The sequence below is a fragment of the Eurytemora carolleeae genome, unplaced genomic scaffold (assembly GCF_000591075.1).
Source record: "Eurytemora carolleeae unplaced genomic scaffold, Eaff_2.0 scaffold1123, whole genome shotgun sequence".
Taxonomy (NCBI): Eukaryota; Metazoa; Arthropoda; class Copepoda; order Calanoida; family Temoridae; genus Eurytemora; species Eurytemora carolleeae.
This window is the reverse complement of record NW_019397016.1, coordinates 4,693-31,179: the sequence shown is the minus strand read 5'-3', so window position 1 is coordinate 31,179 and position 26,487 is coordinate 4,693. Positions and strand designations below refer to the sequence as shown.

Genomic DNA, 26,487 nt, shown 5'->3' with positions numbered 1-26,487 from the left:
CAAGCATTTTAACGAAAATTTTTAACAAAATATATTCTATCTCGGTTTTAAATTATTCTGTTTACATTTTCTATTTTGATTTTGCGTTAAGAAAAATTTAATTAACAAATATATATTGATCTTAAAAACATTATCTATATTTATTAATCTGTTTTCATGATTTCACCACGAATTCAGTGTAATCCGATTAAATCTGTTAATTTTAAAATTAACAGATATATTGTTTTTTTAAAAAACCATTTACTATGACACCCGTCACCTTTTTAAATTTTTTTTGTTTTAAAGTGAGAACATCAGTCCCTGTTATCTCACTTTAGTTTTTCCTTTTATGTTTTTTTTGTTGTTTCTTGTTTATTTTTCTAAAAAATCATTAAAATCTCAGAACTGAGCTTACTCACTGTTGTATGTTGATTCCTCTGTTCTGCTATCTCTAGTATATTCTTCTACCTCTGTAGTGTTCCGTTCTGAGTATGATGAAGAAGATTCTGATGGAATTCTTTCTGTTCTTCCGAACTCTGTGATCTTCCTTTGACCAGGGTCCAGTTCTTTCTTCTTGAGCTTCGCCGTATGTTCGGTTTTCCTCCCAACCTTTTTTCCTTTCTTTGTAGCAGGTTTAAATTTCTCCGCAAAAACTTCCCTCTCTTCAGATTTTGAACCTTCTTCTGTAACATACTTCCTAGATTTTTTAATCCTGTCAAACTTCCGGCATTTACTAGATAGATATATCGCCCAATCGTTTGTGTGCTTGAACCGCGTTGAGTATTTCTCCCTTATTGAGTAATCGCCCCAAAAGAGATAGTATTCGTCTTCGATTATAGAAGCATCTATCTCCTGTATCTCTTTCTGAGTACCAAAAGACCACATTTGAACTAGTTCTCCTCCCATACCAACGATACAGTGGAAATTCCACATTTCATTATCATTATTTTGTTTTGCTTCTCTTTTGTTTATAATCTGTCCAAACACTGGTCCTTTTGTGTGTTTTCCAAGTTCTGCTACACTCACTGGTTCGTGGTTTTGTGAACTACTCCGAGCTTCACTGTTTGTGTATTTTAACGGCCAGACTAGCTTGTTTTTGTAACTGCAACCTTCTCGGTCTGTGTATATTTCTGTACCAGTGATAAACGATGATGGACTTTCGTTTCCCTTATCGTCTGTCTGATTGCCCAGTTCTTGAACTTTTTGTGGTGTCTCGTACAATTTCTGGATCCCAGGTTGTGAGCTTTCTCTGTTTCTTTTCCTACTCGTCGTTCTAGCGGGTGTAGTTGAGCTTGAATCACTTATAACTTCGGGTGTTGCTTCAACACCAGCGGTTAAGGGTTTTGACTTCTTTCCTTTTCCTGGTCCTTTTCCCTTTTTATCTAGTTTCCCTGTACTTGTTGAGGTTTCTTTTACTGAACATATCACCTTATCGAGGTTTTGTGATCTTTTCTCTGTTTGTTTTTGAGAGCTTCTTCCCTGCTTACTACCCGACTGTCCATCATTGTAACAGGCTCCAAACTCAAATTGTCTTTCTCTGTTTTCTCGTTCTATTTCATCTGAATCCAGTTCATCTTCTACAATACCGAGGATGGTAATGATCTTTGAGGCGTCAAATGAAAATCCTCCGTAGAATTTTATCAGGCCTTCGTTTATCATGTGAAGAGATATCTTTGAAGCATAAGAAGTGGAGAAACCGAACCTTATCTTTAGATATTCTATGTTGGGTACCTTATCAGGGTGGCAAGTAACATGTTCTTGGTTCAGAATGGACTTTAACACCCGCTTCATGTTTTGTTTAAACACGAATTTCTGTTTGTCGCTGTGCGTCCTCTCTTTCCTGTCTGCAACATCATAGTGTTCTTGTATTTCCTTATTCCCGCAGTTAACTCCCATGGTTAATGCACAGTGAACGCATGTGTGATCCTTTTCCACATTTCCTCCGTAGCATGCTGTGTGTGAGAAGTTGCCACATGTCCCGCATCTCATTATCTCTGGGTCCCATGTGTTATATAGACAGACGCAGGAAATCCGTCCTACTTTGTTTGTTTTAGGAAAGTTGTCGTCTGAATCTTTCTCAGATGATGAATATTTCTGTTCTGATATCACCTTTGATTTTACGTTTATGTTCGTCATCTCTTCGTCATCACTTTCGATTAAACTGGTATTCATCACTTTTGTATTCCTTGAACCCTCATTTTTGACCTCCGCTTTAGAGCATTTTCTCTTCTCCTTTGAATCATTGAGTTCAACTGCATTTCTCTTGTTCTTCTCGTGATTGCTTTCTCTTCTTACGTTAGAGATTTTATCCACAACTGTTATCTCTTTAGTTGTAGTATTCTGTTTTTCTCTCGATCTTAGGCTCATCCTGCATATTAAAGATTTTAATCACTTAATTATTAATTCAACAATTAACTTATCTTGTAAATAATAACTAATAGCTTTTCTTTATTACATCTAAATTTACCAGTTTTTATAAAAAACCGAAAATCCAAATTATTCAGTCGAATCCTGAAAAATTAGACAATTCCCCACAACACGTTTATAAAATAATGAGAACAATGAAGTTTGACGTCCTTTTCTCACCTTGGAAATTAGTAAAACATTTATTCAAAAATATAAATAATTATTAAGATTAGTAAACAATCCCATAACTTATTTTAACATTTTTAAAATAAATAATCAAAATTAACTTGATTAAGTATGCTATTGCTGTACACAAACTATTAAATATGACATTTCTTATCCCGCCATAACGTTTGTCGAATAATATAAAATTAATCAAAATAAATAACAATTAATAACAATAAATACGTTCGTCATCGACCGTTGCTATTTCTCCCTTAATCATGGTAAATTGTGAGAATAAAGTGATAACCCGAAATCATTTTTTTAATACGAATGGGAACTAGCAATCCATCTATCTAGTAAGTTATCTATGTCATAAACCATTTTCTCTAAAAACTAAGTAAACTTGTAGTTTTTTGTTATTTAGCGTTTATTTTAATCCTTTTTGTTTTGATTTAGTCAATCACGTTTTCCACTTTTCCATTGTTGTGACTTTTAACACAATATTCAAAAATGCCCATGCTTCTGTTTTAAGCGCCACTTAACTTTTAAAAAAAACCTCTTCTACCTTTCACTTGCAGAATTTTTACTGCTTTGGTGAGGTTTATCCCAGGATTTTCCTTTTTCCTCCATCCTTGGGGTGTAACTGCTTGTTAATTCCTGCTTGGTGTTCGTTCTTTCTGATCTTCTCCTATCTGATCTCCTGGTTTCCTCCCAATCTCTTCTTTCTACATATCTATTAAAATTATTTCTATTAAACCTTTTTTAAAAAACTTTAATTTTTATGCCTTATTTTTTGTTGTTTTATCGACGTCACTTTAATATCTTAAATCATATTGTTAATTACAATTCCAGATATTGTTGCGAAAATTTTAAATTTATTGTTCGTAAATTCTTTGTTTTGTCCCTTTATATTACGATTTTTTCCAAAAACATTTTTTAAAAAATTGGCTCATTTATTCCCCCTGTTATATATTTTCTTTTTACATCATTTTCTCTATAATTTCTAAAATCACTGTTGATATTCACCTATTTTCTGATCTATTATTTGTTGCTCCTGTCAAATCGTTCGTAAACGTTTTAAGAACATTTCCATGTTGATCTCGTGTTATATCTGGGTGTAGGAACGGACAATTACTCCCATTTTTACAATATCCTTGTATGAAGAATCTACAAGGATACTTCATTCTCTGAAAAAATTAGATTATTAAATCCTGTTCAAAACTTTATATCCTGACAATTTACACCATGTTAACTCTATCAATTTTCTACAAATAGTTATTGTAGTTTATTATGCTGCACTTTAACTTTTGATCAAGTTTAACTCTTGGATTTCTCTTTTTCCTTGTAGTATAGAGTTATCACTTATTTAAATTTTATTTCCCTTCCATTTTAGTTCTCTTTTTCTCGTGTAGATTAAATTATCACTGAAGTTCTCTATTTATATTCTTTTCCATTCTTCGGTAGTTTAATACTCCTTTCTTTTTAACATTCTTTCCTTCTCACGAACCTCCAGTTTATTCCATTTTACTTTTTATCACATTATTATTTTAAGTTGTATTAGCTGTTATTGATTGCTATTGGTTTCCGCTTTCAATGAAGGATGCAAACACCAGTCAAACCGTCTGGAGTAGATCCTACTTCGCCAAATTATATTTCTTTGGATAAATTATACATTCCAAAGAATGTATAGACACAGAATTTTTTCTGGATACATTTAATGGCTCCATCTTTCAGTCCAAGCGTGTCTCAGACGTAGTCTGTGAACTATCTGACAAATGCTCCCATTCTCCATCAATTACGAAAACCAACTTGCTGCAGTTAACTACTTTTTTAAAAAAATTTTTTGGTTTTATAAGCATCTCTTTTAACTGATTATAGTTTCTTAATTTAACTCGATTCCATCAATACCTAGAATGGCCATCCTGTTGTGTGGGGAGTTATATTTTTAACTCGAAAAAATAACGAAATTAACATATTCAGTAAATTGGTTTTCCTTGTTTTGAGTTTTTCTCTTATCCTAAATAAAAATTTTATAATAAAGTTATATTTGAGTAAAGTTATATTTGCAAACTAGACGTAATTGTAAACTTAAAATTTTACTTTTCTAATATTTGATGTATTTTGCTAGGACCTGTATCGTTTTTTTCCTTTCTAAAAAAACCTTTCTTTAGTGTATAAAACCCTTCTCAATAAAGTTATAAATAAGACGTTATGAGGTTTGAAAAAACTGCAATTTGGTGCGTCCAGGCGAACATTAGACACAACAAATGTGCAGTTGCAAACAGCCCTATATCACTTAACGTACTAGTAAAGCTATTTGGGTTGTAAAGACATCAAATGTACTTTATTGCTTTAATGTCGTCTTCATATTATACAGTTTTATGGTTATACCTGTATATAGGAGAATATACGACTTAATCGGGAAATTGGGAATATTAGCAATCATGTACCTTGGACGCCCTTCATTACAAAATTCCAAAATATTGTCCAATTAAAAAAACACACGATGAGAAATCCACTGCTTGAAAATTGCTGACTAGTCCTGTATTAGGGTCCGTAGGGTTTCCTATTTCTAGAAAAATATGCTAAATATCATCAAACTTAATCTATCTTGAATAATATCCAAACAGATCATTACAACATTTGTACATTTTATCTTCTGAAATAATAAAGCTACATTCTACAATATAAAAACAATATCAAATATACAATTTTATACAGGTCAAGAGTAATGTCATAAAATATTGGCATCATCTGGTTATTCACTAATAGTTAGTTACCATAATATATACAGTAGGTCATAAATATCGTCATAAAATGATGTAAAAAAAATACAAATACTGGCACAATTCCCTATTAGATAGGGTCATTACAAATTTTATACAAAATATAAGATATTTTAATATTGCTAATTAGCTTAATATAAACAGTAAATAGTAATGGGACCACTATGGAAGAGTTTTCAAGATGAAAAATGTAAAACTATTTCAATCTTTGTTTCTAAGTATTGTCTGGATAATAAACATTTAAAATTTAATACTATTTCCCATAGGGAGCAGAATCTAAACCTAATCATAGACCAGGTGTAACTTTTTTAGAAAAAAATTGCAGAAAGAATAGTGTTATTGTACTTTGTGCACCCGCCTCATGTGCTGTCTTAAGTTCCCAATGGAGGTAGCAGCATGTCCACATTGATCACAGGGATATCTTACATTTTCGTGTTTACTTTCAATGTGCTTTTTTAAGTTGATCAAAGTGGTTCCAGTGTACTCGCACTGGTCGCACAAATGCCGCTCGACAGGATGTTTGCACTCTTTATGTCCTTTCAAATTATTTGAGGTAGCACCAACATAGTCACATTGATCACAAGGAAAATTGATTCCTTCATGCTTACACATCTTGTGTCTTTTCAAATTGTACATTGTGTTTGCAATATATTCACACTTATCACAAGGATACCTGTCATTAGTGTGCTGACCCTTCATGTGTATTTTCAGATTGCCAATAGTCGCAGCACAATAATCACACTGGTCACAAGGAAAATTAATACCTTCATGTTTACTTTTCTTATGAAGCTTTAAAGTAGCGTATGTTATTGCTGTATACTGGCAAATATTACACTGATACGAGACTCCCTCGTGTTTACTTCGTTTATGTATTTTCAATTTACCGACTGTTATCGCAGAATATTCGCACTGATCGCATGGGTAGCGAACCCCCTTGTGGATGATTTCTATGTGTCGCTTCAAGTCAAACTTAGTTGTAGATTTGTGTCCGCACTGGCTACATGGATATCGGATACCATCATGCTTACTGGCAATGTGTTTCTTCAAGGTTATTGATGCATATGCCACGTACTCACATTGATCACAAGGATATTTCACATTTCCATGTTTTCTTGCCTTGTGTGTCTTTAAATTGGTCGGAGTTTGTGCTGCATAATCACATTGATCACACGGATGTTTTACTCCTTGATGTTTACTTCTCACGTGGTTTATCAAATTTGAACTGTGCTTGGCAACATAATCACACTTTTCACAAGGATATTTACGTTTTTCAGTTCCAGTTCCTTCGGCATCTTCGTTAGTATCAACTTCTGAAAGAAATTTATTCAGAATTCAGCACATGCCAGTGAAAATAAAAATTTAACAAAAGGCAATAATTTTTTGGTTTTCAAGAATGTCAACTGAAAGTTTGGCTTGGACAAATAAATCAAGAGAATGAGGCTGGACAATGATAAAAAAATAAGTTTTGCACCAGAGTACTCTACCTGTAATAATAGGTTGACCGTCTTCATTCTTAAGAATAACAGCCGGGTGTAGGGCGGTCAGGTCAGAACTTTTAATATCCTCTAGTGCCACCTGAACAATATTTATGGTACATACGTTCGCCAATACTAGGAATTCAGGGAGCATGGCGACCCTTTTCCAAGTGAAAACTGGTTATCCGAGTTAGACAAAGAATTTTGTAGAAAAGATTTCAGAAATTTAAAATTCGCATTTGAATGTGAAAAAAACCAAAAACGATACACAATGACAAATTGAAGTTCGACAAATTCAAAATTAAAGCTAAATGTTTAAAATCTTTATTGAAGTCTTTTTTCTTGGCTCCATTGTATACTATTTAAAAAATGTAAAAAAATAGTAAAATTTTTTCTAATTCAAGTGAATGTGCCAAATTGAATAAATATTTACCCAATTTCTCACCTTAACATCTTCCGAGTTGACTGGATTACCCCCGGGAACATGTTGATATTGGTCTCTTGTATCCTGGAATCCATAGTTCTGTGCAGGAGCATTATATCTCGGATCTATCGGCGGTTGCGGTTGCGGCGGGTTCGGATTACTCTTCAACCACGCGGTTCCCAGCTGATATACTGTACTGATGGAGGTTATATGTTGCCGCGCAGCATTCACAACTAGTTCCCGCCGTTCAGTTTCCTCCAGATGAATTCTCAGTTGTTTTATCAGGAGAAGATTATCCTCAAGACCGTGCTTTAAGTTTAGAATATCTATCATGACGTGCTTTATCACTTGTTTATCATCTGTTGTCGCAGGAATACTCTGAAATTTTTGAAGCATTTATCTGACATGAAATAAATTGTCTATTCCGTTTTTTTAATTGATAATGGTAAGATACCAGAAGCAAAGCTTTAGGCTTAAGGATTTCAGACGACACAGCTAATGCGTAGTATAGTTTTGATAAATAAGGTCAAATAATTTTTTTTAAATTAAATGATATACCTGAAGATCTCTATGTATCTCCCACCTATGGGCATATAATGAGTCCATATCTGTGGTTTCGCATGCGGCTAGCGCCATTTTCACTTCTGTAATATTTTGAAATTAATTTGCGAAAAAATGAAAATAATAATAAATTATATAACTCATACTAAATATTTACTTATGTTGCATTAGATACTGTTTAGATGTCGAAGCATGTTCACAGAAATCACAAGAGTATCTAATATTATCGTGTTTGCTTTGCATGTGCTCTTTTCAGTTTTATCACCTTGATCGCACAACTACTTCAAGTGTGTAAGTGTGTTATCAAAAAGATCAGATCTAATGATACATTGTTACATTTAGCACAATGATATATTTAAACATGATTCTTTAGAGCTCATTTATTTGATCCAATATACTCACATTGGTCATTGACAAACTTTCCCATCACATTGTTACCGACAATTACAATCACAATTCTAACCAAACATTTTTCGATTTATCATGAACATTTTAAATTTGCATTTGATTCATCTGAATAATTTCATCGAGGGTGCTTCAAAAAATCCACAGTAGAGTCAAAAGTATTTTTAAAAACGTTAAAACTTAGATTTTTTTCAAATGCCGTCCATGAATGCGATGTTAATGGTAAAGGTTATTTCAGAAGCTTTTTATCAATTCCTGTATTTTGCATTTGCAAATTTTACTTTCTCCTGATCTTTATAAAGAATTATTTTCGATAACTTTATTCTCATTCTATTCTGAAAAATAGCATTTTTAATATTTTCTCCGTTACCTGACAACTAAAATTGCAATTAAGCAACTTGTAAATTTTAAATAACAAAATATGCAATTTTTAAGGTGGTTAAAACAGCCTTCTCAGAGATACAAAAAATGAGATTTTGATTAGCGTTAAGAGTATTTAGGGGCCGGAATTCTAAAGACTTTATTCGGGGTTCACTTTGTGAACACGTCTAATGTGCTGACGAAGATTACTTTTCGAGGTTGACGCATGATCACATAAGCTACAGGGATACCTAATCTTCTCATGCGTGCTTTCGATGTGTGCTTTTAAAAATGTTGGTAATGTTGCCGCATAATCACACTGGTCGCAAAGATATTGTGGACGTTTGTGTCGGGTTTCTTTGTGTTGTGCCACACTTGTTGATCTTGGTCCAACATAATCACATTCATCACATGGATACGTTATTCCTTCGTGCTTAAATTCAATATGTCTTATCAGGAGTTGTTTTAAATTACAACTGTAATCACACTTGTCGCACATTATTGTCTTATTACCATGTTTGCCCTTTTTATGTGCAACTAAATTCACTTTATTCTTGCCAACATAATTGCACTTGTCACAAGGAAATTCAATTTCCATGTGGCATCTGTTAATGTGATTCTTCAGTTGTGCTTCTGTTTTCACAGAAACTTCACATTTTTCACATCTCTTCAAATGATAAACTTCTATGTGTTTATTCATTTCTTGAATTGTTTGAGCAAAGAAATCGCAATCATCACATTTAGTTAGGCTGGGGTTGGATGAATCGGGACGCGAGACTTTGTGGGTTTTCTTTTGATGTCTCTCCAGCTTAAACTTGGTTTTATAAGAACGTTTGCATAAATCACAAGGAAAGGGATTGTTGTTGTGTAATCGCCATTTGTGATTTATCAGAGAATTAAGACTAACTCCAACATAACCACAACTCTCACAAAAAAGGTCATCTTTATTCTCTTCCAAAGCTATTCCTGAAAAGTACAAATCAAATATCTACAAACGGTTTAAAAAGTCAGTAGCTAAAATATGACGCATTTAAGTGGTATGAGGACGCATCTAATCATACACAATATGGATGAAGCCCATGAGGAAAAAAGAAACAATAAGGATGTACAGTCAGGACGCTCTATTGAGGACGCACAAAATTGTGACAAACATCGAAGCTTTGTGAAAGTTGGTATACCTGGTTTGTGTTTCCTGGCTTCGTGTTTATCCAACTCCAGGACTGAAGAGGAGAAGAATTCTCTTTGATCACATTTATTCATCTTCTTACACTTTAATTCCAGAGAATCATCTTCTACATTACAGATAAGTCACTGATTACTCGCCTCAAACAATAATCTTTTGATCCATATCTTCGCAACCCAATTTCAAAGACTTTTGATATAATGGTTACTTCGGAATGAAATAGTAAAAGTTTAAAACATCAGGTTACAAAGATATCCGAAATGAATGATAAAAGTTGGAAGTGAGAAGTAAGTTCATTTACTGTAATTAAGGAGGATTGCTATCAAACATTTACAACATTGCTCTTTAAACCTTTAAAAATTTTACAAAAATTATTTTTTTGTCTATCTATTAAGGAATAGATTTCCTGGGAAATAAGTTTTTGATTTCGTTAGAAAAGTATTGTTACTTTGATTTTTATTGTTGTAAATTATTGATGGCATTTTTAAAGCTAGTAATCACATACAACTTCAATATCACCATTAGTCTCTTCAATATGTCTTTTTAAAAATAAAATTCAGGAGTTTTCCATTACCTTTAATATTATCTTTCGCTTCGTTTAATACAACAGTATCATCTAGTAACAATTCCTTATCTTGGATTTCATTTTCACCAGAATTATCATTCAGCCGATCTTCATCTTCCGTTGACATATCAATTTCATCTAGATCCATTTTTACATCTACCAACATTATAAATTTGTCTTGTTCAGAATTGTCTTCACTTTTAACTTCTCCTGCAAAAAAATTTAGTTTAATTTAAAATATCTTGGTCATTGTTTACTTTCATTTTGAACATGAACTTGACGTTTTTATGAGAGGCTGTTTGCTATGAATGCATTGTTTAAATTTTTATTTAAAAATACAATATTTTGTGGAAGACGATGCCTGGCCACGTTAAACAAGTTCCACAAGATTCAACAGAATGAGATAGAACGGATACGGGGCATAGTACTGATAGATCATCTACAAATGTGATATCAATATTGACTCTAGTTCTGAACCCTCTAGTAATAAGTTATAAGAAATTTATATACTGGAAGTTATTTATGCGTTTTTATTAGAGTCTGACTCACGTCCTCTATATTGGTGACCCCCGACTTTGAACATACAGTTAGACGCTATCCAGTTTCGTGATTTTCTTGAACTTTGAACATTAAGTGATACATTCGAGCATCATGACCGAAAAGAAAGAAACTCCAACCAAGTTTGTCGCCAAAGTCTCCATCAAGCTCCCGGATTTCTGGACAGAGGACCCCGACCTGTGGTTCCTCCATGCAGAGGCGGCCTTCAGAAACCCCCAAATCACACAGTCAATAACCAAATTCGACCACATCGTACAGAAACTTCCCCAGAAGATTATGGTCTCGGTACGCGGCCTGATCATGGGTTCTGCTGTTTATGCGTTTTTATTAGAGTCTGACTCACGTCCTCTATAATTTCAAGAATAAGATTTTATTTAATTATAAATTGGTTGGATTCTCAATAAAACTAGTACTACTTCACCTCGGTTGTCAGTGTTGGCAACGTGATTTAACCACGTGTTTCCCAACTGGTTTACAGTGCTAATGGTGTCTATTTGTTGCCGCGCAGTAATCACAATTGAATTCTTCTGATCGTCTTCCGCCTTGAAACATTTCAGCTGTTTAATTAGAAGCAGGTTGTCTTCCAGACTAAACTGAAGTTTAAGAAGATCAGACATTATTGTTTTGAGAACTTGCTTTTCTTGAGATTCTGCCTTCATGTCCTTGAGATAAATCGCTTTAATTACTTTTAACTAATTTATTATTTAATTATAAAAATTCATTTGATAAATTTTTATTTCTTGCAAATTGACAAAAGAAAACAATTTATTTGGTTAAAAATCTATATATATTCCTGATTATATTTGATCAATTTGTTTCTCTGAGTAACCAACATTTCCTTGTCAAGGTTTTCAAACGGAAGCTCCATTTTGGAAGATAAATTGATTCTGAAATTTGTTTTTGTTATGGCAGCTTTAAGCAAGATATACGTTCACAAGAATAAGATGAGCATCAAAATATTAGGACAAATTAGCAACATATTCTTAAGAACATTTTTAACACGTTACAAAATCACAGCTTAACAATACGATCCATTAAGTTGTATTAAATCTAAGATCTGGTTTTACTGGGTAAACTAAGATTCTAAAACAAGGTGATTTAAGCTAAAGAATTTGTGTTATTTACATTTTCAATATATTGTTTAAAAATGTATAATGTGTCATGTTACAAATTTATTAAATTGTAAATGCTTACGGTTACAAACACCGAAATAACTCTGTCACATAAATGAATAATACCATTTCATTTGTAAATGACGATGGATGGATTAAAAAAAATTGGAACCTGAAAGAACATTAAATAAGGTTTTGAGATTTATTTTTTTTCATCCATTCTTCATTTTTGACAGAACAAATAACATTATTCATATTAGGGACAGACAGATTTCGGATTTTCAACCATATATTTGACAAATTTTAACTACAAAACGTGATTTTACGTTCTAAGACATTAAATTTCTAAAGCTCTGGAATAAGCTAAGACAATTGTTAAAATTAAGTCTTGATTTTAAAAAGTCTACTGATTATGAAACACGGCATTTGTTCAGTGTTTATACTTTATACACACTCATTTAATTTCAATAAGTGGATTTTTAAGCTACTCGTAAAATCATTTGCTTAAAAAAATCAAAATACCCATAATATGCTTAAATATCGTTTTCTCTTTCCACTATTCTATAGGTCTCACTGTATAATGTTACACATTACCTTTAAACTACAGCAAGGAGGATGTTAGATATTTTTATTAATTTCTTTAACTTTGATTATAAATGAAATTATTGACAGAGTTTAAAATAGTCATGTTCCTATAGGAGCGTTATTACTAACTTTAATAATTTGATCTCCATTAATTTAAAATTTAAAATGTTAGATTGTGAATGTTAAGTCTTAAAATTGGTTAAACCCCCGATAATTGAAAGTTGTTTCAACTGGATTTACAAGAAGTAAACCCTACACTTTAAAAAAAACTCACGGTCACAGTGCTTAGAATCCGGATTCCGGATCCGTAACATTTTGGTTTCTTGGATCCGGATACGCTAAAATATGCAGAATGCAGATCCAAGGGGCAAAATATCAACCAAAATCTGCTAACAAAAATCTTTTGCTCTCAAAACCCATTATCAAGGTTTAGCATAAAAATATCGAAAAAGAAAGATCCGGATCCGCATCAAAATTGAATGTATCCTAAGCAATGCTCATGGATATCAAATGATACTTACTTTGTTACATTTATACGTCTAGAACACACCTACGGACTCAGCTTAGTGTTTTGAGGGTAGATTTTATGAACACGTCTCTTATGTTGCAGCAGATTACTTTTTGAGGTTGATGCATGTTCACATAAATCACAGGGATATCTGATCTTCTCATGAGCGCTTTCTATGTGAGCTTTTAAATGTCTAGGAATTGTTGCCGCATAATCACACTGGTTGCAAAACAGAGATGGTGGTTTATGTTGGGTTAGTTTATGAAATCTGACATTTGCCATACTTGCACAAACGTAGCTGCACTCGTCACATGAATATGAAACACCTTCATGTTTGAATTTAATATGTTTTTGCAAACACTGTGCAGTATTGCCAATATATTCGCACTGATCACACAAGAATTTGTTGCTTCCATGACGTGCCTGAGTATGTATTGTTAGATTAGTATTAGTCTTACCAACATATTCACATTGATCACAAAAGTAGAGTCCAGAGTGACAATTTCTAATGTGACTCTTTAGCTTTCCTTCCGACTTTCCTATAAAGTCACATTGCTCACATGGTTCATCAACAAAATGAAACTTTCTCATGTGTCTCTGAAGATAAAACTCGGACTTTCCCACAAAATCACACTGAGTACATGGACTCTCAACCCTGTGTTTAAGCTTTATGTGTTCTCTCAAAGTCCCTTCTGAGTTTGCAGTTTGATCGCATTGATCACATTTAATCAAACCCTGATAGTTCTCAGGATGAGATAACCTCTGATGTTTTCTAAAATTAACCGCTGTTATTCCCACGAAAGGGCATAAATGACAAGCAAATTTGCACTTCTCGTGAATCTCTCTCTTGTGTCTTCTTAAGCTTGGTTTTCCTTTAAAAGTACGATTACATAACTCACACTGAAACTTCTTCTTCCTGGTGTGCGCTTTAGGTTTGTTTTCAATCAGTAAGTGCTCATTAGTTTCTTCAAATTTTCTTTTCCCTAAAATCATTTTTAATTCAATAAACAAACAACCAGCAATTAACCATAAAACCGCAGAAGTCAGGACTGAGCCTCCGTCAAATATAACCAAAACGTTTGGATTATCTTTAAATATAGCATTAAAATAAAAACGTTACCAATAAAATCTAAATTAATTATTATTCAGTCCATGATCATTTTCACGAACACTCCTCTTTAATTGATTAATTGCTAACGAAGCATTTTACCTTTTTTCCTTAGAAAGTTCGTCTCTAAAAACTCCAAATTATCAGAATCTAGAAGAAAAAATATTTGAATCAGTATTAAGTTTGAAATTAAATTTGAAAATATATTTTAAGGATAGAGATATTTTAGTTCTTCTTCACTCTACATCTACTAAAGCTAAAACAAAAAAGGAAGAAACAAAAGCTATTATTCAATCCAGCGGAGGTGTGTACCGCATTGTCAGTGCTTTTTAAGCTTCCCTTTTATTTATCCCCTAGTATCCATGCTTTCCTGGCATACACACTGAATCCTTAAAATTCAGGCCAGGTCTGAACCACTAGATCCCAGGGCAAGTGGAGGAGCTCAACCCTATTTTCGTTGTATTTCAACCTACAAATCGTAGTACTTTGTCTGTAGGTTGATTGTTAATAATAATAATAATGGTCATATTAATCTTGGGATTAAAAATATTTCAAAATAAATTTCGGTATTAATAACTTCTTAAAATGCGGGATATCAAAGATTGAAAATTCGCAAAATATTAGAAACCGTCAAAAACCAAAGATTGATTCCCAAGATAACTATTAGTGAAAAAAAAACTTTTTAACACTGACATATAAGGCAGAAAATTATAGCCTTCTCTTGATTGAACCGCGGCCATTGCATTCCATGAAATCAAAATCTTTGATATCTCCCATAGCTTAACATATTTACCTTTCAAATCTACTTCCTCTTCTTTCACAGTAGCTTCTGTATTACTAGATGGGTTATATGAATCTTCTCTTGTTTTTGAATAGAAGATATTGTCAGATTTAAGATCATTGAAATCAGGAAACACTTTTGTCTCTTTTAATCGAGTTTTTAAATCTTCTTCTTGAAAATGAACTCTGTCTTCTCCAGAATTCATGATGTCATCCATTTCATCGACATCAATTTTGATTTCAAGGCATGATACTGTTTGCTCGTGTGATGAAGGAAGATCAGATATCAAATTGGTTTGCTCTTCTGAAACTAAATATTGCATAATTGAGGCACCACAAAAATTCAAATCGATGACTATAAAAGTTCATATACCCCCAGAATTAAAATAAACTTATGCATTAAAAAGGGTAGAGTTAAAAGATTCAAGATCTAAAAAATGATATTGTTAAAATGAAGATGTTCAGTGCAGACTTACTCTAAATAAAACAATGGCAGGTGGATTATAAATAAATTTTGTAGAGAATTAAATAAAAATTAATCAAATGATATTTAAAGTACCTGTTTCTAAACTTGTGAAAAGGGGACACCGCCTCATCCATTGAAATCCCAGCTGATTTACAGAACTGATCAAAGCAATTTGGAGGCGCCCAGCATTAACAATTACATCCTTCTTCTCATTCTCAGTTGGAAAACAGTTTAACTGTTTCATGAGGAGTAAGTTGTCCTCCAAACTGAACTGGAGTTTAAGAAGATCAACCATTATATTCTTAAGAACTTCATTGTCTTCAGATGTAGCATTTAAGTCCTTGGAGAAAAATATAGATAGAAACAAGGCTTAAATAGAAAATTAAAGAAACTTTCTATGCTTCCATGGGAGTAAACTTACTGCGTAAATTAGCTTAAAAACTCAATGCTTAGGGGGACAGTAAGAAATAAGGGTGACATGGAAACGCCTCATACGGAAATGCCTCAAAAAAACAGAGTCATAAAACTGATTTAATGTCGTCTTCTCTGAACTAAAAATTAAAAAGACTATATTCTAACGATTTCCACAGCCATGGCCGCAGCGCTCGGCCTCCTAGCCTAGTCTAGCCTCAGCGCACGGCCCACTTGCCTGTCCTAGTCGCAGTGCTCGGCCCCCTAGCCCGTCCTAGCTGCAGCGCTCGGCCCCCTCCGTAGCCTGCGGCGCAACCTAACTTACCCTAAATTAATGGTAAAATAATTATTAAGATATTTTTTTTAATGAGAGAAGACAACATTGAATTAGTTTTGTGAGTCCGTTTTCTGAGGCATTTCCGTGTTGAGGCGTTTCCATGTCACCGAAATACGATACACTTAGGGAGGCTAGCTGAAATATATTCCAAATAAGGTTTTAATTAAATTTGAGGTTAAAATAAAAACCTAGAAACCTCCAAAAATATTCTACTGAAAGGGACTGTAAGCGTAATTTCAAGTGACCCTCTATAATCTATGCAAATATGGCAACGGCCGATTTACAATACAACGGCACCCTTGAAACTTTTAATTAAAATATTCTTTCAGAATTTGCTTTATTTCACTAGTTCCAATAACTTTTCTGCGAGCATATAATCACATTATCTTTATATTTTCCTGAATGTTTTTGTTTAGTTTATCTCTCTGGGATTTAATAAGTGGTTCATCTAGGATCTCAAAGGGGAGCTCCATCTTAATCTGCAAAACGTTTTAAGCATAACTTCTCAAGTTTTTTCTAACTCTCATCTGGTATTTCTTCAACCGGCTTGAATAGTTTGCTAAAAACCCATGGTACTCTAGGTTTGTAAAACTAAAGAGTTTTCGCATAAGGACTTTATCAGCATGCCACCAAATGCAGGTAATCTAAAAGACGATTTTTAGCCATGATCTAAACGCTTGAAACTATCGATCAATCTAGGCAAATCGTCCCTTTTTTCGTACAAATGACAGTTTTAAATAAAAAGTCAATTTGAAAGAAAATTTGATAAATTACAAATGATTATTTATGTCAGCGTTCAATCAAAAGTTTCTTCAGGTTTCATTTTATGGACACGTCTCTTGTGCTGTCGCAGATTACTTGCAGAGGTTGATGCATGATCACATAAATTACAGGGATATCTTATCTTTTCATGAGCACTTTCAATGTGAGCTTTTAAAAACTTGGCAAGTTTAGCAGAGTAATCACACTGATTGCAAAAGAATGAAGGAGGTTCATGTTGAGTTGTTTTATGAATTTTGACATGAGCTAAACTTCCTCCAACATAGTTACACTGATCACAGGGAAAATTCACTCCTTCATGTTTAAAGTCTATGTGTTTTTGCAGTAATTGTGGACGATTTGTGACATACTCACATTTATCACACATCAATGTTTTCGAATCATGTCTACCCATGATGTGTGACATTAAAAGTGATTTTGATTTACCAACATAATCACACTGGTCACAAATAAAGTTAACTCCTGAATGACAGTTTTTAAGATGAGCCTTTAATAGTGATTCAGATTTTCCTATATAATCACACTGTTCACATTTGACCTCAGTATAATGAGAACTTTGCATGTGTATTCTCAAGTTTGCAGCTGAGTCTCCGATAAATTCACATTTCTTACATGGTCGCCTGGTTTTCTTTTTACATTTGAAATCCCCTTGTGATTCAACTAATACCCCGCATTCTAGAACATCTGGATTTTTATCTGAGTGAGATATCCTTAAATGTTTTTTAAATTTTTCTCTACTTCCAACATAAGCACAGAATTTACAAGAGTATTTATAACGTCCATGAATCTCCCGCTGATGTCTTCTTAATCCTTTTAAGCTTTTATATGAGAGTTTACAAGGTTCACAGCGTTGAATAGTCTTGACGTTCTTATGTTTTTTGATTTGATGACGACGAAGAGCTTGTTCACTTCGTGCAACATATTCACAACTTTCACAGGGATTCCCACAACCTTAAAAAGTATTTTTTTAAATAAGAATAACATATTTTTTGCAAATTATTTAAAGCAGAAGTTATTACTAAAATAATTTAACCAAGCAAACAAAAATAATTAAAAAATGTGCTTTGTAAAAATGAGGCCATTTTTAAGATTTTTAAACATCATCTATAATAGTAAGATTTACCTTTTGTATCCATTTCCTCCTCTTTCACAATTAAGTTGGAAGGATTTACTAAAGTACCAGGATTAAACTCATTCACATCCTTGAATTCAGGAAGAACCGCGGTTTCTGTGAAACGAGTTTTTGAATCAAGAAGACAGAGTTTTTCCGGGAAATTTTCTTCCCCAGCTTCCATTAGATTATCTATTTCATCGACATCGATTTTAATTTCCAGACAGGAAAGAGTTTGATCAAGTACAGGGGGCGTAATATCAGATATTGAACTGGTTTGCTCTCCTGAAATAGAAAATATACCCATATTAGAGGAACTTTGGACGAAGTTTTAAGTAACCATTTATTTATAAAGAGGCATGTTGGATTCGCAGAGGGGGTCTTAGTAAATTAGAATGATTTTCAATAAATAAGATAACCTTGATTTTTTTCTTCAAAAACTGATTATTTTCCATTGTGGATTTTCAACCGATCAAACGAGCTGAAAAACGACAGTATCTTCCACAACTATTTAATCAAATAAAGGCAGCAAGGTAACCGTTAGAAATGGGGTTTATCCAGCATCCTATGACTCTTGAAGGTACCACAAAAAATACGTTTATAAGTTGATGGTTACTTTTATTATTCTGCTTTAATGAGTGATAAACAGAAAAAAAAGCTGTGAATAAGGTATTATATTTCCTTAACAATCAAATGAAGCTTTTCTATTTAAAGTGAAAATAAGCGTAATTTTTGAACTCGGCACCAGTACACAGTACACACTTAGAATTTCAGCTAAATTCAAACGGGTTTCGATAAGTCTGCGCACAGATATCTCTTTACTAGACAAACACACAAAGGTTTTCAGGGAACTGTTCTAAATCTGGCAGTTTTCTCTTTGCATGGAGGGTCACTTGAAATTACGCTTACAGTCCCTTTAAGTTATCCAAACATGAATGAATGGTTTAGTTAGTTATGTACCTGTTTCTAAATTTGTGAAAAGAGGACACCGCCTCATCCATTGAAATCCCAGCTGATTTACTGAACTGATCAGAGCAATTTGGAGGCGCCCAGCATTAACAATTACATCCTTCTTTTCATTTTCAGTTGGAAAACAGTTTAACTGTTTCATGAGGAGTAAGTTGTCCTCCAAACTAAACTGGAGTTTAAGAAGATCAACCATTATATTCTTAAGAACTTCATTGTCTTCAGATTTGGAATTCAAGTCCTCAGAAATAATAATAATAATAATCGCTGTCAAACCTTTAATCTAGGTTAAAGATATCAAACTTTTTATAGAAAATGCGCAGATTGGAACATAAAAATCCGTGAAAGTTTGATTTCAGAAACAACAGTTTGAGCTAACTTTGAAATAAGGAAAATGGCCAGAAGTGTCATAAAAGCCTAAGATTTAACTAATTTTTTTAAGGAAAGTTTATTAGACTTGTTGCTGTATTATCTTTATTTTCCCTGGATATTTTTGTTTAGTTTAGCTCTCTCAGCACCAAGCTTCTGTTGATCTTGAACTTCAAACGGAAGCTCCATTTTAGTCTAAATATCATAAAAATGACATTTAAACAGAATATAAAAACACTTCGTCTTAAAGTATCTTGAATAAAAATTCTAGTTATAAAGAACAACATATATCATTCAACTGGGAATTGAAAAATATCTTCATTTGATAATTTTTTTTATTATTAAAGGGACTGTAAACGTAATTTCAAATTGCAAGCAAAGTTGGGATTGTCCGATTTACAACGGTACCCTTGAAACCTTTATCTGATCATTAATGTGGAAGATATTGTAGTTTTTCTATGTTTAACTGTGTTTAGTTCCTACAGGTTTTCCAGCAGTAGAAATGCGCAAGTCACTTATGCAAAGAACTCGCAAATGAAAATAAACAATTTTCAAAATTATAAATATTTAAATCTAAGTCATACTTGCTCAGACAAACCTTTTAAAGCTACCGATGTAATTCGGGCATTGCCATCTCTGCATGAATGGTCACGTAAATTCTCGTTCACGGTCCTTTAGTAAAGAAAAATATCAGACAGATCTGAAAGGCAACCCGACATGGAAACTCCAGTCCGCCATCAGGAAGCAATGGATTTTCAAGAACACATTAATTCAGTTCATCATTACAACATTATAAATAAATTGGGAGACTCTTAGTCACACATTTCTTCTGGTTTCAATTTATGAACACGCCTTTTGTGCTGTCTTAAATTACTAGAGGAGGTTGATGCATGATCACATAAATTACAGGGATATCTTATCTTCTCATGAGCACTTTCAATGTGGGCTTTTAAATGCTTGGGGATAGCTGCAGCATAATCACACAACTTGCAAAACAACGAAGGTGGTTCATGTTGAGTAGTTATGTGACGCTTCAGAGTATTCATATTTCCTCCTACATAGTTACACTGATCACATGGGAAGTTAACTCCATTGTGTTTAAAGTTGATGTGCTTTTGTAGTGCTCCTGGCCAGGTAGTAACATACTCACATTTGTCACACATAAATGTTTTAGGATCATGAATTCCGTTAACATGTGACATCAGAAGTGCTTTAGATTTCCCAACATAATTGCACTGATCACAAAGAAATTGAACTCCTGAATGCCATTTCTTTTGATGAATCTTTAGTAGTGAATCTGATTTTCCAACATAATCACACTGATCACATTTTGCCTCAGTAAAATGAAACTTACGCATGTGTTTTCTCAGGGTTAATATGGAATCTGTTACGAAATCACATTGCTTACATAACCGGTTTGTTTTCTTTCGACCTTTCTCATCCTCATGTGTTTCCATGAGAGTTCCACATTCTTCAACAGATTGATTTTTGTCAGGGTGAGATTTCTTCAGATGAATTGTGAATTTTGCTTTGGTTCCAAGATAAGAGCAGAGTGTACAAGAATATTTAAACCGTCCATGGATTTCTCTCTGATGTCTTCTTAGACCATGTCTGTCTTTATATGAGATGTTACAAGGTTCACAGCGATGAACGGTCTTCAGATTGTTATGCTTCCTATTTTTGTGTCTAATAAGACCTACTTCGCTTGGTGCTACATACTCACAATTGTAACAACGATACCAAGAACCTTCGAAATAAAATTATATTAAATTTATGCTTGTGTTTTGTAGAATATTCTTTTTAAAACAAAAATGAAATTTGGATTTTTAGGTAAAAACTATATTGTACAGAATATAATCATTATGCATAAAAGATGATAAATTTTCCAAACAAGTCATCTTTACCTTTCATATCTGTTTCCTCGTCTTTCACAGTAGTTCCGGCACTACTCTTTGGATATCTAGGAGGTAATTCTGTTGAATACAAATTCAATGTGTATTGTTTCGTTTCCTTTTTAGAAATTTTAGAATCAAGCGGAAGGTTATTTTCCTCAGGATTATCCATTTCATCCACATCAAATTTTATTTCCAGACAGGAAAGAGTTTGATCGTGCAATAAAGGAACGTCAAAACTTGTTTTCTTCCCTAAAATATTTGTAATATCTAGATTAAAGTGCTGAAGGAAAATCCAGTAGACATTTTATAACTTTAATTGATAATGAATTCTTAAATTGAGCAAATTGTCAGCATAGGATTAAAAGAAATAAAAAAGTGAGACCGCGATCAAAGATTTTATTTTCCACCAAATCAAATGACTGAATCAAACAAATCAGATTAGGTACCTGTGTCTGAACTTGAGAAAAGGGGGCAGTGACTCATCCATTGAAATCCCAGCTGATTTACTGAACTGATCAGAGCAATTTGGAGGCGCCCAGCATTAACAATTACATCCTTCTTCTCATTCTCAGTTGGAAAACAGTTTAACTGTTTCATGAGGAGTAAGTTGTCCTCCAAACTGAACTGGAGTTTAAGAAGATCAATCATTATATTCTTGAGAACTTCATTGTCTTCAGATTTAGAATTCAAGTCCTTGGAGAAAAATATAGATAGAATTAATGCTTTAACAGAAATTTAAATTATTCTTATATTAGAAATGATAAAACCACCATTTTAATGTAATGATGGTAGAGTAAGAAGTTTACCGCCTTGGATAAGAATGTTCCTTATAATGTCTACTAAGCCTACATCAAATAAGCTAATTTAAAAGCTGTACTCTGCGCTTACTAGACAAACAGTTTACTTGAGTAGACAGGGTTACCCAAAGATGAAACTTCAGAAAGGACTGTAGCTAATTTGATTTTATCATAAATTCTCTTTTCGCTAAAACTTTAAGATGTCCCTTTCTTTGAATTATCATTAATTACATCAATTAAAAATCTATAGACAAGATCGGTATAATTTTATAGTTTTAGGTTATTATTAAAGTCTTATCTAAGATTTGTTATTTTTGTAATTTCAAAATGTTCGAAAGGCACGGCTGGCAGAAAAATGAACAAAAAAACTACGATAGACTGGCGCGATCAAAACTATCTATTTTCCTGAATATTTTTGTTTAATTTAGCTCTCTCAGCATCAAGCTGTGTCTGGTCTAGAAGTTCGAACGGAAGCTCCATTTTTATCTGAAAATGAAATTTCGTTTAGAACGTAAAATCAATAGACCTCTTGTCTGAATAATTTTGTTAGAAACAACGACATTTAATGTTTATAGTAACACTGAGATCAGAAGTTATTTACTACTTTTGGTCTCAGATCAATTATATACTTAATCTTCATTTTAAAGTTCAATAGGACAATAGTTCTTTGAACAAATATTTGTCCAAATGAACTAATTTTTTAAATTTTTTTTTAAATGAATAAATGTATATTGTAATTAGTTGGTTTAAACATAATAAATTTATATTTAATTGATATACGCATGTGTTGAAATGGACTTAGAACCGGTTTGTGATATTCTGGCTTTAGTGGTGTTTAACGTTAGTTTAATCGGCAAGTAGTCCAATCGATATAGGATCTTTTTTGGATATAGTACAGAAAACTCAAAAAACCGTTTTTCAAGTAAGAGAGACCTTCCCGTTTCTGTATATTAATCCTAAATGGCGCGCAAAATTGCAATTTTCCCGGCTTTTGATACGCGACTTTGATTGGTTGAATTTAATACACTTTTAGGATACAAGTACAAGATTAAGTTAGTCTCGAGATTAAGAAAAAGAGAGGGTCACTAATTTATTTCGATATCCACCATTTTAAAGTTCCAAGCTCTGGTTTAAGAAATATTTCCAGAAAAAACATCTTTTGATGGATAAAATCAGGAACTTTCAATCAAATGTTTCTTCAGGTTTCAATTTATGGACACGTCTCTTATGCTGCCTAAGATTTCCTTGTGATGTCGATGCATGATCACATAAATTACAGGGATATCTTATCTTCTCGTGAGCACTCTCAATATGTGCTTGCAAAAACCTTGGAATTGTTGCAGCATAATCACACAACTTGCAAAACAACGTTGGTGCTTCGTGTTGAGTAGTTTTATGAACTTTGAGATGGGCCATATTTTCCGCAACATAGTTACACTGATCACATGGAAAGTTAACTCCATTGTGTTTGAAGTTGATGTGTTTTGGCAGTCTGCTTGGCCAAGTAGTGACATATTCACACTGATCACACATGTATGTTTTGGTGTCATGAATTCCCTTAACATGTGACATCAGAAGTGCTTTTGATTTCCCAACATAACTACACTGATCACAAAGAAATTGAACTCCTGAATGCCATTTCTTTTGATGAATCTTTAGTAGTGAATCTGATTTTCCCACATAATCACACTGATCACATTTTGCCTCAGTAAAATGAAACTTACGCATGTGTTTCCTAATTGTTGAATAAGAATCTGCTATAAAATCACATTGTTTGCATGGCCGGCTAATTTCCTTTCGAGCTTTAACATCATCATGTGTTTCTACTAAAGTTCCAGATTCTTCAACTGATAGATTTGCGTCAGGGTGTAATTTCTTTAAATGCTTTGTAAACTTCACTTTAGTTCCAAAATAAGAGCAGAATTTACAAGAATATTTAAAGCGTCCATGCATTTCTCGCTCATGTCTTCTTANGGGGAGAAAGTGTTTAAAATACATGTGGCGATAGAAAGTATGTGAGGTTGCTGTAGTGTGGCGATGAGGAACATGATCGATGATGAATTTAACAGCTTAAACTGTATTTAATGAAATGTGAGAATGGATGTCAAGGATCAAGTATGTCGTAAGTCGTGGAATAGAGAGCAGAGAATAGAGAAGGGCAGTGGTAAAATTATTGAAGTTTTATTTCAATACACATTTTAGAAGCGATAAATCAAAATTTCTCGTTTAAATCGACGATATATAAAAACCGTTAATTCGATTTTTTCTCAAGTTTCAAATTAACGGATCAGCCCAAATTTTTCTGAGAACCCACGAAAGAAAACAGAAAAGTCTGAAAAATTTGTAATTGTTAGCATTACAAAATATTCGTAAGGCTAGCAGACCAATCAGCAACGAGCCTAATAATCTATATTTTCCTGAATATTTTTATTTAATTTAGCTCTCTCAGCATCCAGCTGGGATTGGTCCAGAACCTCAAACGGAAGCTCCATTTTTATCTGTAAACATAAAAAAAAAATTTCAGAACGTGAAAAAAATTTTAACCAATCAAAATTAGTATCAATAGATAAAATTTAATGTCCCGGGTAGGTCTGTTGAAAGAAAAACATTGAGAAAATACAACTTTTCAGAACTCTTTTGGATTTTTAATTAAATATATCTTCAAGTTTCAATTTATAAACATGTCTCCTACTGTCTTAAAGCTTGTGATATTTATGCTAGTCGGGAAAAAAATATTATTTATCAAGAGCTAGAGAGGGGGTGGGGGGGTGTTTGGTGATATTTCAACAACAAAAAACTGGGATCTTACTTGAAAATCACACATTTTTATTATATCTTTATAGGAGTTATTTTTTCGTAAGTTTCTTCAGGTTTCAGTTTATGAACACGTCTTTTATGCTGCCGTAAATTACTTGCAGAGGTTGACGCATGATCACATAAATTACAAGGATATCTTATCTTCTCATGAGCACTCTCAATATGGGCTTTTAAAAACAAAGGAAGTGTTGCAGCATAATCACACAATTGGCAAAACAACGAAGGTGGTTCGTGTTGTGTGGTTTTGTGATCCTTGAGACGGCCCATATGGTCTGCGACATAGTTACACTGATCACATGGAAAGTTAACTCCATTGTGTTTGAAGTTGATGTGTTTTGGCAGTCTGCTTGGCCAAGTAGTGACATATTCACACTGATCACACATGTAAGTTTGGGATGTCATCCATTTCATCNCTTGTGAAAAGGGGACACCGACTCATCCATTGAAACCCCAGCTGATTTACAGAACTGATCAGAGCAATTTGGAGGCGCCCAGCATTAACAATTACATCCTTCTTCTCATTCTCAGTTGGAAAACAGTTTAACTGTTTCATGAGGAGTAAGTTGTCCTCCAAACTGAACTGAAGTTTAAGAAGATCAACCATTATATTCTTAAGAACTTCATTGTCTTCAGATTTGGAATTCAAGTCCTTGAAGAAAAATATAGATAAAACCATTTTTATTGATTGATTTTAATTTTGTGCTTTGAAACCAGTAATTTCAGATAAAACAAATGATCCAAAAAAAAGTAGTTTTTGTAGGATAAGCATTAAATACTGTTTTTAAATGAAATTTAATAGTCATTAAAGTTTAGATTTTAAAGTTCCTTTTGCTTTAAGATTGATTTTTTTTGTTGAGAATGAGTTTCGTGTGTTTAAAGTTTGTATAACCTACATAGATTGTAATTTCATTCTCAAGAAGTGTGCATTAAATTATTGTTATTATTAAAGCCAAAAGTACTCCTCCTTGTTGGGGGGCGGGGGGGGGGGTAAAAATGTACACATAATAGGAATGTTGATAAAGAGCTTTGAAAGTGGGGATGAGGAATACTTAATGATAAATATATTTAAGTATAAAAATTGCGATTTAAAAGTTTTCAGGAAAATCTGTAAAAATTGTAATAAATATTAAAAATATTCGAAAGGCTAGCAAACCAAGTCAAGTTAGTAGTTATCTATATTTTCCTGAATATTTTTGCTTAATTTAGCTCTCTGAATATCAAGCTGTGCCTGGTCCAGAACCTCAAACGGAAGCTCCATTTTAATCTGTAAACATAAAAATTAAAATTTGTTCAGAACATATAAATGTCAGAACCAAACAAAAACAAAACAAAAAAGTATTAAATTTAATTTTCAGAAAACATAATTTTTGGAACATTTAATCAAATGCATCTTCAGGTTTCAATTTATGGATACGTTTCTTATGCTGCCTAAGATTTCCTTGGGATGTCGATGCATGATCACATAAATTACAGGGATATCTTATCTTCTCGTGAGCACTCTCAATGTGGGCTTACAATAGCACAGGTAGTGTTGCAGCATAATCACACAACTTGCAAAGCAACGAAGGTGGTTCGTGT

The 26,487-nt window shown here is 33.2% G+C and overlaps 5 protein-coding genes across 15 annotated transcripts; all 5 read right to left on the bottom strand.

The window, feature by feature from the left end:
• Window positions 1-92: 92 nt before the first annotated feature.
• On the bottom strand, window positions 93-21,721 carry LOC111711136 (uncharacterized). The gene is made up of 6 exons (XM_023485394.1): window positions 21,716-21,721; window positions 19,579-19,583; window positions 18,765-18,769; window positions 3,577-3,739; window positions 3,116-3,283; window positions 93-2,347 (listed from the first exon to the last, which is right to left on the bottom strand). Exons 4-6 carry the CDS (start codon window positions 3,732-3,734, stop codon window positions 391-393), a joined length of 2,283 nt encoding a protein of 760 aa, XP_023341162.1. The 5' UTR covers window positions 3,735-3,739; window positions 18,765-18,769; window positions 19,579-19,583; window positions 21,716-21,721; the 3' UTR covers window positions 93-390.
• On the bottom strand, window positions 3,737-8,434 carry LOC111711141 (transcriptional repressor CTCF). Its single transcript, XM_023485409.1, has 4 exons — window positions 7,794-8,434; window positions 7,257-7,613; window positions 6,821-6,911; window positions 3,737-6,646 (listed from the first exon to the last, which is right to left on the bottom strand). The coding sequence occupies exons 1-4, from the start codon at window positions 7,869-7,871 to the stop codon at window positions 5,673-5,675; spliced, it is 1,500 nt and encodes a 499-aa protein (XP_023341177.1). The 5' UTR covers window positions 7,872-8,434; the 3' UTR covers window positions 3,737-5,672.
• LOC111711139 (zinc finger protein 62) lies at window positions 8,538-16,664 on the bottom strand. 10 transcript variants are annotated; one of them, XM_023485406.1, is made up of 9 exons: window positions 15,520-15,763; window positions 14,974-15,270; window positions 14,283-14,330; window positions 13,086-14,055; window positions 11,661-11,970; window positions 11,289-11,529; window positions 10,319-10,519; window positions 9,740-9,853; window positions 8,538-9,527 (listed from the first exon to the last, which is right to left on the bottom strand). In XM_023485406.1, the coding sequence occupies exons 5-9, from the start codon at window positions 11,733-11,735 to the stop codon at window positions 8,722-8,724; spliced, it is 1,437 nt and encodes a 478-aa protein (XP_023341174.1). In that variant the 5' UTR covers window positions 11,736-11,970; window positions 13,086-14,055; window positions 14,283-14,330; window positions 14,974-15,270; window positions 15,520-15,763; the 3' UTR covers window positions 8,538-8,721. The 10 variants fall into 10 exon arrangements, with proteins under 10 accessions (XP_023341174.1, XP_023341170.1, XP_023341172.1 ...); XM_023485402.1 differs by lacking the exons at window positions 8,538-9,527; window positions 9,740-9,853; window positions 10,319-10,519; window positions 11,289-11,529 and adding an exon at window positions 16,573-16,664 and having other exon boundaries at window positions 11,753-11,970; window positions 15,520-15,766; XM_023485404.1 differs by lacking the exons at window positions 8,538-9,527; window positions 9,740-9,853; window positions 10,319-10,519; window positions 11,289-11,529; window positions 11,661-11,970 and adding exons at window positions 12,010-12,083; window positions 16,573-16,664 and having other exon boundaries at window positions 15,520-15,766.
• LOC111711140 (zinc finger protein 142) lies at window positions 16,653-26,487 on the bottom strand. 2 transcript variants are annotated; one of them, XM_023485407.1, is made up of 5 exons: window positions 19,999-20,064; window positions 19,515-19,595; window positions 19,026-19,272; window positions 18,078-18,350; window positions 16,653-17,905 (listed from the first exon to the last, which is right to left on the bottom strand). In XM_023485407.1, the coding sequence occupies exons 2-5, from the start codon at window positions 19,587-19,589 to the stop codon at window positions 16,971-16,973; spliced, it is 1,530 nt and encodes a 509-aa protein (XP_023341175.1). In that variant the 5' UTR covers window positions 19,590-19,595; window positions 19,999-20,064; the 3' UTR covers window positions 16,653-16,970. The 2 variants fall into 2 exon arrangements, with proteins under 2 accessions (XP_023341175.1, XP_023341176.1); XM_023485408.1 differs by lacking the exons at window positions 19,515-19,595; window positions 19,999-20,064 and adding an exon at window positions 26,093-26,487.
• LOC111711142 (zinc finger protein 142) lies at window positions 20,189-22,588 on the bottom strand. The gene is made up of 4 exons (XM_023485410.1): window positions 22,498-22,588; window positions 21,742-21,988; window positions 21,305-21,544; window positions 20,189-21,147 (listed from the first exon to the last, which is right to left on the bottom strand). Exons 1-4 carry the CDS (start codon window positions 22,570-22,572, stop codon window positions 20,213-20,215), a joined length of 1,497 nt encoding a protein of 498 aa, XP_023341178.1. The 5' UTR covers window positions 22,573-22,588; the 3' UTR covers window positions 20,189-20,212.

Bases quoted from the DNA above. Each gene is read 5' to 3' on its own strand.
- LOC111711136 (XM_023485394.1), bottom strand. From the start codon at position 3,734: ATGAAGTATCCTTGTAGATTCTTCATACAAGGATATTGTAAAAATGGG. The intron at 3,284-3,576 runs GTGAATATCAAC...TAATTTTAATAG, and splicing joins AATAATAGATCAGAAAATAG to ATATGTAGAAAGAAGAGATT. The intron at 2,348-3,115 runs GTAGAAGAGGTT...TTTAATATGCAG, and splicing joins AAAAATTCTGCAAGTGAAAG to GATGAGCCTAAGATCGAGAG.
- LOC111711141 (XM_023485409.1), bottom strand. From the start codon at position 7,871: ATGGCGCTAGCCGCATGCGAAACCACAGATATGGACTCATTATATGCC. The intron at 7,614-7,793 runs GTATATCATTTA...CAAAAATTTCAG, and splicing joins AGATACATAGAGATCTTCAG to AGTATTCCTGCGACAACAGA. The intron at 6,647-6,820 runs GTAGAGTACTCT...AATTTCTTTCAG, and splicing joins CGGTCAACCTATTATTACAG to AAGTTGATACTAACGAAGAT.
- LOC111711139 (XM_023485402.1), bottom strand. From the start codon at position 16,647: ATGGAGCTCCCCTTTGAGATCCTAGATGAACCACTTATTAAATCCCAG. The intron at 15,271-15,519 runs GTACTTTAAATA...TGCAATATTTAG, and splicing joins TTTCACAAGTTTAGAAACAG to TTTCAGAAGAGCAAACCAAT. The intron at 14,331-14,973 runs GTAAATATGTTA...TTTTTCTTCTAG, and splicing joins AGAGGAAGTAGATTTGAAAG to ATTCTGATAATTTGGAGTTT.
- LOC111711142 (XM_023485410.1), bottom strand. From the start codon at position 22,572: ATGGAGCTTCCGTTCGAACTTCTAGACCAGACACAGCTTGATGCTGAG. The intron at 21,989-22,497 runs GAAAATAGATAG...TTTTTCTCCAAG, and splicing joins AATTAAACAAAAATATTCAG to GACTTGAATTCTAAATCTGA. The intron at 21,148-21,304 runs GTAAAGATGACT...TTTATTTCGAAG, and splicing joins CGAGGAAACAGATATGAAAG to GTTCTTGGTATCGTTGTTAC.
- LOC111711140 (XM_023485408.1), bottom strand. From the start codon at position 26,167: ATGGAGCTTCCGTTTGAGGTTCTGGACCAGGCACAGCTTGATATTCAG. The intron at 18,351-19,025 runs GTACATAACTAA...TTTCTATTTCAG, and splicing joins TTTCACAAATTTAGAAACAG to GAGAGCAAACCAGTTCAATA. The intron at 17,906-18,077 runs GTAAATCTTACT...ATACTTTTTAAG, and splicing joins GGAGGAAATGGATACAAAAG to GTTGTGGGAATCCCTGTGAA.